General features: G+C 34.8%; 1 protein-coding gene across 1 annotated transcript; it reads left to right on the top strand.

Annotated features, from left to right (window-relative positions):
* Nucleotides 1-1,271: 1,271 nt before the first annotated feature.
* Nucleotides 1,272-13,625, top strand: myct1.L (MYC target 1 L homeolog). The gene is made up of 2 exons (XM_018263029.2): nucleotides 1,272-1,463; nucleotides 11,668-13,625. The coding sequence occupies exons 1-2, from the start codon at nucleotides 1,400-1,402 to the stop codon at nucleotides 12,195-12,197; spliced, it is 594 nt and encodes a 197-aa protein (XP_018118518.1). The 5' UTR covers nucleotides 1,272-1,399; the 3' UTR covers nucleotides 12,198-13,625.
* Nucleotides 13,626-13,999: the final 374 nt, after the last annotated feature.

Raw genomic sequence — 13,999 nt, 5'->3', positions numbered from 1 at the left:
ATGTAGCTGACTTCATTGTGATAAGTGTGAAATGTTATGTTATAAATTTTCATATATTTATAATTATATATTCCTTTTGAGCAGGTTGAAATGTAGCATCAAACTTAAATGTATTGAGAATTTTAAGAAACTGATCCAGTAAAAACGAAATAATCTGAAGCATGGACACTAACATCAATTTGAAAGCACCCATATACCCCGCAAATGGCCCTGATGTCTGTGGGACAATCCAGAACTGTGGGTAGCAAGAGGTTTTACATTTAATTATCAGGTGGTCTACTAGAATCCTATAGCAAAAAAAGAAAAGAAAGATGTGCTCACCACTAAATTGCAATGAGGCTGTGACCACAAGACCCATATAGACAAAGACAAAAGATCCTCTGCGCTCAACCCGTTTTCAATATACTGTATTAAAGGGATACTGTCACGGGAAAACATGTTTTTTTCAAAACACACCGGTTAATAGTGCTGCTCCAGCAGAATACTGCAATGAAATCTGTTTTTTAAAAGAGGAAACTTATTTTAAATATGTAATTTTTTTTAATTTGGCATGGGGCTAGACATGATGCCCATTTCCCAGGTGCCCCCAAACCATGTGACTTGTGCTCTGATAAACTTTAGTCACTCTTTACTGCTACACTGCTCTTGTTATACCAGCAACTTTGTTTAACTCCACCTACTGTATAAATCTATGAAATTACAATTTAATGTTTATTCAGACTTCCAATTCAAAGCTGAACACCTACAGTTCCTATACATGCCTTTCCTTCCTGTCCTGCCATAGACAGACATCATTATTATAATTTTACATGAAGTTACATGCTTCAGAGCATTCTGATGTTTCCCGTAAGGCATATTTTATTAAGAAATATAAACAGGACAAATGATTTGGATCAAAATAATATAGACATAGTATATATTTACACATTTACTTAGGCATCCTACAGTTGCAGACACATTTGTTGTAGTTAACTTCTGATCACAAAGTTTCTATAGAAAGTCTCAACGGGAAGCTCCTTTCAGAAGTGTCAAGAATAGTTTGGGTGGGTGAGAACTCAGCCTGATTTTGCTCGCTATAGGTTAAGCTAAATGTAAGCAATCACATACTTTAAAAAAGGCAAGGGAATAGTGCATTGTTTGGAGTCAATTCAGTGTAGCAGAGGAAATGACGAGAAGGAAACGGTTCCATGTCTCAGGAACTGTATGGTGACCCAGATAAGAAGCAGCTTGTTAACTGTGATCATAAAAGCAGGAAGTTTGCTGCTCATGTTTCCTTCCATACAATGGGAATTAGGGATGTAGAGAAACTTTGTTTTACTCCTCGGGAGATTCACACAAGTTTGGAGCTCTTGCATGACCACACTGGACATAGAGAAATTAGACTTTGATTTTGGATCATATGGCTAATGTCACAATACACAACGCTACGTGCTTCTCACAAGCATTGACAGAAGATTTCTGGGGTAAGAATGATGTCCTATTTATTGGCTGGTGTAGTGTTTAAGAATGTCTGAAACATCATTTTCACCCATTTATTTTTATGTGCCTGATATCAGTGTGTGCAAGTAGCTATTGTGTAAAGGAATGACACAAGATACCTGCCAGTGATTTTCATATTACCCAAAGGTCCAAAACTGAGATAAATTGTAAGACACGTTGGTAAAATCTCAATGCCAATTGAAAACTTCATACATCTATAATTGCCTGTTCAATACAAAACTCATCGGTTGGATACATAATACTTCTATTAGTGCCAGCTAGATATATTTATAAAATGCATTCAAATAATTTAGGAATAAATTTACTATATAATTTTGCTATTCAAAAAGATTATACTGTAACTTACAGGTATGGGACATATTATCCAGAATGCCTGGGGTTTTCTGGATAAGGACCAAGCATTGAGTCTAATAAAAAATCATTTTAACATTTCATAAATCCATTAGGATTGTTATTCTTCTTATAAGGATTAATTATATTGTAGTTTAGATTAAGAACAAGGTATTGTTTTATAATTACAGAGAAAAATGGAATAATTTCTAAAAATGTAAATTAGTTTATTTTAATGGAGTCTACAGTATATGTGAGATGGCCCTCTCATAATTCAGAGCTTTCTAAATAATGGGTTTCTGGATAACAGATCCTATATCATTCATATTGTAACAGTACCCTTCACATGGTATAAATAATTATTAAAAGCTTCTAAATTATGCACAGTCAAATATACGTTATAGATTACTCAATAGAGTGTTAACATTATCTAAAACGTTTTACAATAATTATATATTTCTGTGGTTTATTCTACTGTAAGCACTTGGATTATTCTGTTACAACTCTGAATTTAACAATACTTATCTACGGGCCAGCAAAGATAAAAGGCACCCATGTAAAATTGAAACTTATAGCTTATAATATCTTTTGCCAGAATACAAATATATGAATGTGAAATTAATTCTTGTGTTTTAACAGTATATTGATTTAAAATAGCATATTGTGATAATTAGCTATTGTTTCAAATAATTTACAGTTAAAGACTTGAGTAAGTGTAATAAAAGGTCTAATCACCTTAGCAACCCATGTGCAGATTGCATTTACTGGGTACGTGGTTTAAAGTAAATATCTATTTGGTTGTGAGTCTTGTGAAAGGTCTCAAAAAGAGACCAAAAAATTGGCAAATACATTTTTCACTTTATTTTTATATTTAAGTCCCAGTGTGCATCTATATATACTATAATGATAGATATATATATATATATATATATATATATATATATATATATATATATATATATAAAATAACAAATAATGATCTGACAAATTGTAGGGGGAACTGAAACGTATTTCCTTACTGGTTTTGACTATTGCAGGTTAAATGATTCACAACTAATATGTAGCTACAATCTGGGGTGCTTTTTTATATTTAATGAACTGAATGAACCATCCATAAAATTCGAATTCTGTATGAATCACTGAGATTAAAAAAAAAATCCTTTCAGTTTGCAAATCAATTGAAGCTTACCGGCACCGTGGTTCTCATTGATACATAATGATTCACATTGATTTGCTAGATTCCTGTGTTCTGCTCATCAGATCAGTTTGCGTTAATCATGTCGGTTAATTGTGTGTTTTCTGGGTATCCAGGAAGAGAGTCTAATTTCCAAGACATGTTCTTTATTTTGAAATATTGATATATGTATGCATTGTAGCTAATGTGAGCTCTGGTGTGAATTCTGATAAAGTCACTTTATAGCAAAGCTATACACTGGCTAGATAATATGCTTTACAAAAATACACGCACTGGGTAGCAAATATAAAACATTCTATGTGTTCGTGCACAACACAGTAACCTGAGTATAAGTGAGGAGAAAGGACTATGTGGATCATGTACTTTAAACGGCAAGATGTTTATATATGTGATTTTACTGCACGACTGTCACAAATCTGAATGGCCATGTCTTTGTGTGACAGTTTTATAGGAGTGTAAGGCTTGGGGCTGCGGGTATGGGATCCTTTATCCGGAAATCCGTTATCCAGAAAGCTCCAAATTATGGAAAGGCCATCTCCCTTTTCTCTGTATTAATAAAACAATGCCTTGCACTTGATCCCAACTGAGATGAATTGATCCTTACTGGAGCCAAACAATCCTATTGGATTTAATTAATGTTTAAATACTTTTTAGTAGACTCAAGGTATGAAGAGACAAATTATGGGGAAGATCCTTTATCAGGAAACCCCCAGGTCCAGGGTATTCTGGATAACAGTTCCCATACCTGTGCTAAGGTCAGTAATTGTCAACAATTCTACCTGTCTGGTTAGTATTACCTTCCCAGAAAAAAATGCCTTAACTTCAAAATCCTGGCAAATCTCTTGGCATATTAGCTTTGGCAAGGGCATGGAAAGGTATTTTTGCCATGCTCACAATGTAATAGCATTCTGAACTTTGAACTTCTTGACCTACTCATACATTGGCCAGTAATCTTATTTCCATAAATAAATTAGGAGGAAATAAAAGATAATTAATATATTTAAAGAAAAGAAAGCAGATTTGGCTGTTTTATATCACAGAAAAAAGGAAGAATCAGGTAATAACAGCCAGATATGCTTTTTCATTACAATGATTAATAACCATCTTCATTGTTTATCATTTGCCAACATATCCTGCTTGAAATGTTTCTAATTTTATCAGCCTAACTGATCATTTCCAGTGGCATGATTAAAGCTGGCATAAAGACATGTAATGCTCAGATTTGAGTTTTAACCTCAGATTGACCTTTTTAGCAAACATTTGTGTTTTGAGGGTGTATATGCCTTAGAAGTCTTGCGATTAATTGCACCCTGAAACTGAGGAGGCTTTTAGAATGAGGTTTGTGACCAGATTTATGGATTCATCCTTCAGGTACATCCTACATTGTTTCTTCAATCTATACAGATAGGGGCAGATTTACATAAGGTCGAATGTAAATCCTTCGACTTCGAATATTGAAGTCGAAGGATTTACCGCAAATAGTTTTATCGAACGAAAAATCGTTCGATCGAACGATTGAATCCTTCGAATCGTTCGATTCGAAGGATTTTAATCCATCGATCGAACGATTTTTCTTCAACCAAAAAAAGATTGCAAAAGAATGAGCTATAATGATACAAATTAATGAAAAGTGCATAATGTGGGGAATAGAGAGGAGTAAGAAACACAGAAAAGACACCAAAGGTACTTTGCCTCCTGAGACAAAATTGTCCAGGCCCCCAAATAACCCCTTGCTAATACTTCTCCTCTTAAGCTTGTGGGGGTCTCCTAAAGAAGAACATATGATATATTTCTAATATAAAGGCAGGAAAACCCAAGTTTAAATAAAAAAAAAGCCAAAATGCTGGCTTTTTAAATTTCACCCACTATACATGCCCTTATTTTTAGGTTGTGTTCAATCTGTTCTTACTACCAATTGCCTTGTAGTCAATATGCCCAGGTGGCAAAGAATGATAGACAAAGACCTATAAATAAGTATATGAAGAAGAAAGAAGTATTGGAACAGGCATTGGAGAACTTAGAAGTCAGTAGGCTGCACATAAAAGCAAAAATGACATCATGCTTACCATGATTTTCCTTTCCTGGCCATCATCCATGTAAACTACATAAGGGGTAAGAACCTCCCCTCTCAAAGACCTTAAACCCTTCCCACTCCCTTGCACAGTTGTTCATGTACACAGCTGCCAGGTTCCTTTCTGAAAGTGAATAGGGTGAGAAAAAATTGGTTGACATGGAGGATGGCTAGAAAAGGAAAATCAAATGTCATTTTCCTGTTGCTCTGACCTTCTCCACATTAGCTATATATGCGCTGTACCTAGGGTTGCCACCTGGCCGGTATTTTACTGGCCTGACCAGTAAAAATGATGGTTGATCCCAATGTTATTAATAGGGAAAAAATATAAATTTATAAGAAGGACTGTATTTTTTTCCAGAAAAGGTGGCAACCCTCGCTGTACCCAAACTTAACCAATGAGGAGGGCAATAAAATGTCCAGAGCAATATAAATAAATGTTATTGAAAGGATCGCTGAAAACTTAAACAGTCAAGATAATAGTTACTTTGATAACATTGTTACTTAGGTTGAAATTGCACATGTCCATCAAGTTCAACCTTTTATGTCAAAAAACCAAGGCAAAAAACCCTTCTTAAGTCCAGAAGGAGACTCCTCGAAGACTGCAGACAAGGGTCCTGTGGAAATAAAACAGAGGTTAACATTGTCACACATTGCACCCAATACTGCTAATACTGGCAGTAAACCACCAGAAACTGCCCCTGCCATTATATTAATAATAATGAGAACCAGCAGAAGCTACTGGTAGTTCTTGGGTCTAATACCCTCCAGTACCAGTGCTATCATTACACACAAAGAGAATCAGAAGGGCTAGTAAAACTGAACTGCAGTACTTAAATATAACCAAGACACATATCTGTATTGTTTATGTGGCAGTGTTACAGTTATCAGAGACATTTAAGACATTCCAGTGCCCCTGCTTTGTTCTAGAATCCCTTCCTTTCTCATTTTGGCTTAGTTTACTCTAATCTCATCATGATTCCACTGCCTATTGTTTCACTGAATGGAAAATAGTTGTTAAGGGTCGCCACTCTATTTTTGAAATTGTGTTTCCCTTGAAAAATAACAATCTGAACAAAAGATTTATTTTGGTAAAGTTCTTTTCAGTAATTTGAATTAGTTTTTTTTTTTGCTGTAATTACCTAATATGTGCACTTAAAAGGAAACATCTACCCGCATAATAAAATAACACTCAATGCTCAGAAATTGTAATTAACAGTTTTAACCATCTGTAATACAAATACTCTACACAGAATCAATGTGATAGTACATTATACCAAGGTTGCCAACTCATCCCTTTAATTATAGATGTTTATGGAATGCTTCTACGCTACAATGCAATCTCCATTTTCTGTGTCACTAATTAGACATTTTTATTGTTGTGATATTACCAGGGAAAGTCACTGCAATCAACATGCCTGTAAATGCTAGCACCCCCTTCTCAATACAGTTTACTGGAAATGAGCTTCTTAGAACATGTTAGAGGGAGCCTTGTGATAAAAGTAACACATGAATTTCAATACTGTATATGATTGGGTGTGCCATAGCATTGGTAGCTAGACTCATCTTTTTAGTATGATGCTAGAGTGGTATTTTAAAATCATTTGCAAGGAATATTTTTATTTTGGGGGGAGTATTGAATCTTTAACTTTTTTTTGCTCTGTAACCTTCCAGTTTGGAAGGTAAACTGCTGATCATAGTATACGCACAGTTGGTGAAATGACAGGTTGGATATGGAATAGACAGGGAGAAATAAGAAATAAGAAGGTAATACCGTTAGCCTTTCAACTAATATGATTCTTGAGATCACTATTACTAGCAACCAGATAGCATTTTAGATTCCAGGTTGAAGAGAGGCAGAATAGAAAGGCAGATAATTTCACCAAGGTCTAACATACTTACCTTCATCAACAAACAGGCTTTGTCTCATAATGCTAAATTATAGGTAGGGTTGCTGGTCTCGGCAATCCTTAGTGCTGTAGGGTCAAGAGGAATTTTTATTCCAAAAACAATGCAATGTTTTATCTTTGAAATGGAAAAGATGGCCCTTTTCTAGTACAATATCTTCAGTCTGAGGATAGTTCTCTGCAGAAAAATAGGAAACAGCACTGTAGGGCTATGTAACCCTGGGGTTTATTTTTGTTTTTTGCTGCATTTTAAGTGCTAGAAAGGCAGAAAGTACCATAGGCAGAAAGGCAGAAAGAAAATACCTTCAGTTAGGGGCAGGTTAGATGAAGAGCAATAGTCCTAACTACATTCAGTATTGGAGTAGAGTTGGAGCACAGTTAATCCTGTTGTGCATAGTGTGCATTGATGGGCTTTTCAAGATATGGTTTACCAAAAGAGATAAAGGGTTATGGATTATGCATTACATTAAAAAAAGGACAAGTCATTACACTCCTGGTCCTTCATGAATTAGCAATAATTATCAAATAGGCTAGGGTGCAATGTTGTAGTACTTTAAGAACTAAAAGGTATTGACTTTTCCAATGAAGGGGAAATGATATGGAACTAGTAAGAAATGGGTCTTAGGCCAAGATAGGGTTGGCCAAACTCAATTCAAATTTATTGTTACTCTGGGATTTTATTGTTGCAGGAGATTAGTAGAGACCCCACGAGAAGTATATAAGGGGGATTTAGTCAAGGAAAGTTCCTGTGGATCTCCTTGCAAACTAGGAGTGAGACATGATAAAGAATGTGGGGTGGTTAGGCCCTGGAAACAGCAGAATAAAGAATTCTTTAATATTAGTCAAAGATAGGGAAAGTTACAATAGCAGATCTAGGGACAAAAGGTGACTTTAAAGCAATTTATTGTTAGTGACTCCCTTTTGAAATATGATTTCCTCTTTAATTGTAGTATGCGAATATTTTCTGTTTCTATTGCCAGTTTTTTCTATAACATTTCCTGTTTACTTTAATTTTATGGGATTCAGTTTATTTTTGCCAAGAGCTGAACAATTTACTGAGCATTTCCTTTGGTCCATGTGCAGAGAAGGTCAAAAGAGATTAATCATGTTGCTCTCCCACCTTACGCTCATTTTCTATACAGTATATGACTAAGCCACCAGGCACACGTTTGCAAAGTGAAAAATCAGCTATATACTTTATCCTAGGTAATAAAGTCGGTAAGAGCTATTTAGAAATGCATTGTTCTCCTACAATACTAGAGGTGCACATCATTCCTAACTATACAAAAGCTATAGTGTGGTGGTAAACAAGTAATCAAAGTAAAGCTTTACTGCTAAACTAAAATACTGGGAATTTAGGATAAGGAATATGTTCTTTAACTTTTTGCTCTTGGGACCCATATTATTTTTGGAAATTAGCATAGTAGCCCAAAATCTTGTATAGAATCTATTATTGCTAACTCTATTCTAAATACTACTAATAATCTATTGTAGGAAGTGCCTTTACTTTATTTACAAGAGATCTGTATAATAAGCCATTTTTTGAGTCCTGGCCTATAGGTTAGTAATCCCTGCACTAAGCAAAGGAACAGATGCACTTAGTTGTGATAACAAATGTTATTTTTGGTAACAAAAGCATTTTTGATGTCTGCTTGAGAGCAATATTTACCCCTTTTTGCTATAGATATTCATTCATAGTAATGACCAGCTTCTCATCAGTGAGCACAATCTGTAGCAACTATGGGAAAGAAGTAACTGATACAAATAAAAATCTATTTCTCTATATTTGATGGGCACTTGTGCTTATTCTTATGCTGCTTCTTCATCACTAAATTCAAGTCACTTTTCATACACAGCACACTTAGTGGTGAGTGACTAACCCTGGGTGTCTTGGATTCAGACCTGAGACAATCTTTTCAGAGAAATTTTATTTAGAGGGAATGGCAACCCAAAAAAATAATTAATTACCTAATTAAAGAAAACATCATTCTGAGCAACTTTACAATATACATTCATAACACATTTTCTATGTTTTTAAGCTATTTGTATATGTATTGCTATTGAAAACAGTGTTTGTCCCTTTCTATTCTCTGCCCTGGTGGTTCAGACTGTTGATACAATGTAAGACAAGGCAGCTGATTAACAAATCTGTCTTTGCTGGGGAACTAAGACTTTTGCAACATTGTTTAAAAAGCAAGGGGGGGGCAAAAAGCCAAAATTAAGATTTTTAAATTGGAATTTCAGCTTTTCTAGTGTGGGCCATGCCATTACACTCTCTGCAGTAGTGATGTGTCCCCCTCAACCCACTCTGATGCAGAAAAAAATTAAGAGAGAGGGGACGATTGAGGGTGGCATCCACTAGTCTGCCTCAGGGCCTCACTGCCAAAACGCCTTTTGCTTAGACCTCTTAAAAGGACTGTTCGCCTTTGTTGGTATGCTTTGTATTCTGAGACAGTTTGCAATTGGTTTTCATTTTTTATTATTTGTGGTTTTTGGCGGGGAGAGCAGGTCCACAACCCGCAAATGGTGTGCCGAAGCTGGCCCACACATCACTAGCCACTATCAAATATTACATGAGACAGTCATATAGATAAAACCACATTTCATATTTTATTTAAACATTCTTAAACAATTACCCTGCATTGATTTTAATAAGAGACTGGGATATAAAAAGAAGGCATGAACGAATAAACAGAAAGTAATGAAAGAAATTAATAAAAAGCAGCAGCAACAATACATTTGTAGCCTTACACAGCATTTGTTTTTATATGGGGTCATTGACCCCCACTTGAAAGCAGGAAAGAGTCAGAAGAAGAAGGCAAACAATTAAAAAACTATACAAATAAATACTGAACACCAATTGAAAAGTTGCTTAGAATTACCCATTCTATAATATACTAAAAGTTAATTTAAAGATAACCCACCCTTTAAATCCTCGTATGTTCTCTCAGGGCTGTGGGGAACCCCATGAGAAGTAACTGTTTGCTTCTAATTCTGACCGGCAGAATTGCAAACTCACTGAACAGTTATGTCCCATGTGGTCCCCCTTCTAGTAGCTGACTAACTCAATCAGTTAGAGAGCTGCATAGCAGAGAGTTGGGTTCTGCCTATTATCTAAGACATCCAGTCACTCCAGCCTTTATACATTACATTTTTGACTAACTAACTATATTAGAATTTTTTTTTATTTTGCACAGCCTATCTATTTACCCAGATTTTATCACTGAACTATTCTATAAAAAATGGAGCTGTGTAAAACCTGAACAACCTGGAGTACTTTGGCTCTACAAATTATTCTCGATTAAACGCGATTAATTCAAGTTTTCAGGTTGTTCAACCCAAATTCACTGATTCAAGTTTTTAAATGAGAAAAAAATAAAGTTTGTAGGTATTCAAGGTATAAAAAACTCGATCATGGATAAATTACCCCTTAAGTGTAGGCTATCTCTGGTTAAGTTTTAGATACATTGAAATAAAAGTATACACATACAAATAATTGTTTGTAAGTATAAAAAGGAAAATAAAAAAAGTAAAACCCTGATTTAGAAATGAACATTGGGTCACACCTTTCAATGGGGTCTAACCTATATAAATATCATATATACTGTATAATAGGTAATGGGTCCATCAATAAATATTTTTTTGAAGTGTGATGTAATATAAAGAATGGCTTACTTACTGGAAATGAGAACCTAAGGTTGAAGAGGTGGCTGTAAATCTCCACCCTGAAGTTTAAAGCTGCCTATCACCAGAGGTGATTACTTTTCTTTCTGGCATTTGTGCAATAAGTCTTTTCCTTTGAACTCAGGTTCATTCTCCCATAGTAGCACTTTTATTATGGTTTTTATTCATTGGCATATGGATATGTGATGGATTCAAGGGGAATTTTCTATGGCGCTTAATGGGTTGTCATTGACCTTCTCTAGTTTAAATTTTAAACAAATTCTTAGGTTTTATGCCAGTTCCTTATATTTATGCACAATATGGAATCTATCAAATCCAAATTGTACTGTTGTTCATGGCTTTGTGTAACCTTGCCCTTATATTGAGTAATTTGCCATGCAAAGTACAGCTTCCTGGCATTTCTTTTGTTTACAAAGTCATTAAAGTTGAGCAATGATTGACGATATTAATGCTTATTCTAGCTGCACTTTTTGATTGTGTTATTTATAAAATGGTGTTCTAAATGTAACAGCTATGAAATGATCTTAGTTAGTATTGTTATTGTTATAGTTATTATTATATTGTTATTGCTGTACTACTATCCGTTATCCAGAAAGCTCCAAATTACAGGAAGGTTGTCTCCCATAGAGTCCATTTTAATTTAAATAATTCAAGCTTTTAAAAATGTCCTTTTTCTCATGTAAAAATAAGAAAGTATCTTGTTTATGATAAGTTATTATTAATCCTTATTGGTCAAAATTTTTTATTGGGTTAACTAATGTTTAAATCATTTTTTAGAAGACTTACAGTATGGACCCCATACCCTTTATCCGGGAAACCACAGGTCGCGAGCAATCTGGATAACAGGTCCCATACCTGTAATACTAATAGTTTTTCATGAACATGACATGGCAAAGATACCTACCAAGACAGCATTTTAACTCAATCTCTTTATTTATTTATAAATATATGTATTAACACGTCATATTGTTTTTCCTTAGATGGGGTGAAACTATCATTTACAGTGTCCATTGTGATTGGACTGGTGATTGGAGGTATAATATGGACCCTTGTTACATGCTTGTCTCGTCGTCGAGCCAGTGCATCAATCTCACCTAGAATGCCAAATTCTTCTAGTCGAAGACCTAGATCATCTTCACATAACCGGGCCTTAAATCGGTCTGGGTTTTATCGCAACAGTAGTTGTGAAAGAAGGAGTAACCTCAGCCTGGCCAGTCTGACCTTCCAAAGACAGACATCTCAAGAGCAAGCAGACCCATTTTCTAGAAAACCAAGCTTCAGAGCCTCAACCTTTCATCCGTTCCTGCAGTGCCCACCCCTATCCGTCGAGGCTGATAGCCAACTTGTTACTCTACCTCGTGCCAACAATACTTCTCCAACAGCAAACAACATAGTAAATCTTAGCCGGCCTGATTTTCATTGGTCAAACAATAGCCTCAGACTTGGACCTTCAACTCAAACTCCACCACCTGCATATGACAGCATAATAAAGGCTTTTCCAGACTCTTGAAACTTGCATAGAAATATGAAATATATAATGCTTTGAGGATCAGATGCAGTATATCATGATATTTTGTGTACAGCACTATGGTGCAATGAAGCAAAGCCTTACAAATATTTTATTGTTTCCCTTTCACGCATGAAGTAAATTAAATTGGTGGATGCTTTTTTGTTAAATTGATGATATGAACTGAAGACCTTTTGAACAAAGATTCTGGATAAAATTCCAACACATTCATTATCATGCAGATTTTAAACGAGACATAAACTTTCCAGAGCAGTGGAAGGTTTTTTTTGTGGAAGATTGCAAAAATTATTGATTTTGTGCATCCCTGATATAAACACATTCATTTAAAACCAAAAATACTGATGAATCAGGCTGCCACAAGTTTAATTTTATTGTATTTGTAATATTTACATTTCAGACCGATGAATGCAGGAGGCTTCTATTCTGAGTTATGGTAATAGTATTCAAATGATGATGCATTACAAGGAAGTCGGTGGAGTCACATGGAGGATCACATCTGGTCGATAAGCTTTCAGTTTGACTACCGTATTTGACACCATTAAAGAGCCAAATTATTTAGGCTGTTAGCTTACTGTACATGTTAAAATATTTTCCTTACAGCTCTTTCAGGCCTCAACAAAGCATGGCCTGCATATTCATGAATGGGGTGATTTAAACATCAGCAGCAATGATATATAAAAATCTTTGTATTTCAATGTACCCATCCGTGTTTTATATTAAAACGAACAGAAAATATGAAAACTGTCATGTGCAATAAGTAAAGCCATATTTCCACAGAAGGGGAGTAGGCTACAGAAAATAATTGTCTATTCTGTATGACTCATGCAAAATTGTGTCTGCTTCATAAAATTGAGATATCACAAGCAATAATATCCCTTCATCAAAAACTAAAATAATGGATTCAGCTTTTTTAATCTTGGGACAGACCAAATCCATATATTAGAGCCCTCACTACATTAGAACATTTATTTTATTATGAGCTATGTTGGTTTTTGGTATCATTTATGCAGCAAATTTTTGATACACTTGTAAATATGATTTCCGTGTTGTAATGATACTGATTATTTTGAATATTTGTAATAAAAGTTAACAAAAAATACTTAATGTTCTATATAATGTCCTAGATGACATCAATGTCTGATTAAATATTTATACTAGAAAATATTTAGCTTTCAGCACATGATAATAATTTTTTTAAAGGGGAAGTAATGTTTCTAACAAAGATTCTCAAATTTATATGTACAACTGTTTCCTGACCGAATAAATGTAATATATATGTGCAATTTTCTGTGCTGTATCCTAGGAAGCAGTGGAATACATTCTTTCTTTGTGCTCTGATTGATATATCAGTCATGCCTACAATGTGTTTTTGTTAAATATTATTTAAAATAATAGCAAAATAATAGCAAACTATCTTGTATCTGTCTCTCTTTTCTACCATTTTATTATAAGACAAGTAATTATTGCTATTAGTAAGGTGGACGATGCTTGGGAATGGGTAATGTATTCTCTTAAGAGAAAATACGTTCTCAGACCAAATTTTACCCTAAAAGGAGTTTAGGCTGAGCTGCCATGAATATGTTAATGAATATATAAGCATAGTTTCCAAGATCCCATTTAATACTTAGCTTATTGGCAGCACCATAATTAGGGAAACTGTAAGTGTAGGCTGATGGCACATGCAACAGGTTGAAGAATTTTCACCACATTTTGGGCCACATTAAATTCACGTGAAAACTCATGGACAAGATTCAATACATGGAGAAAAGACTTTTCCATGTCCA

Source organism: Xenopus laevis, chromosome 5L, assembly GCF_017654675.1.
Source record: "Xenopus laevis strain J_2021 chromosome 5L, Xenopus_laevis_v10.1, whole genome shotgun sequence".
Taxonomy (NCBI): domain Eukaryota; kingdom Metazoa; phylum Chordata; class Amphibia; order Anura; family Pipidae; genus Xenopus; species Xenopus laevis.
This window is presented reverse-complemented; position numbering and strand designations above follow the sequence as displayed.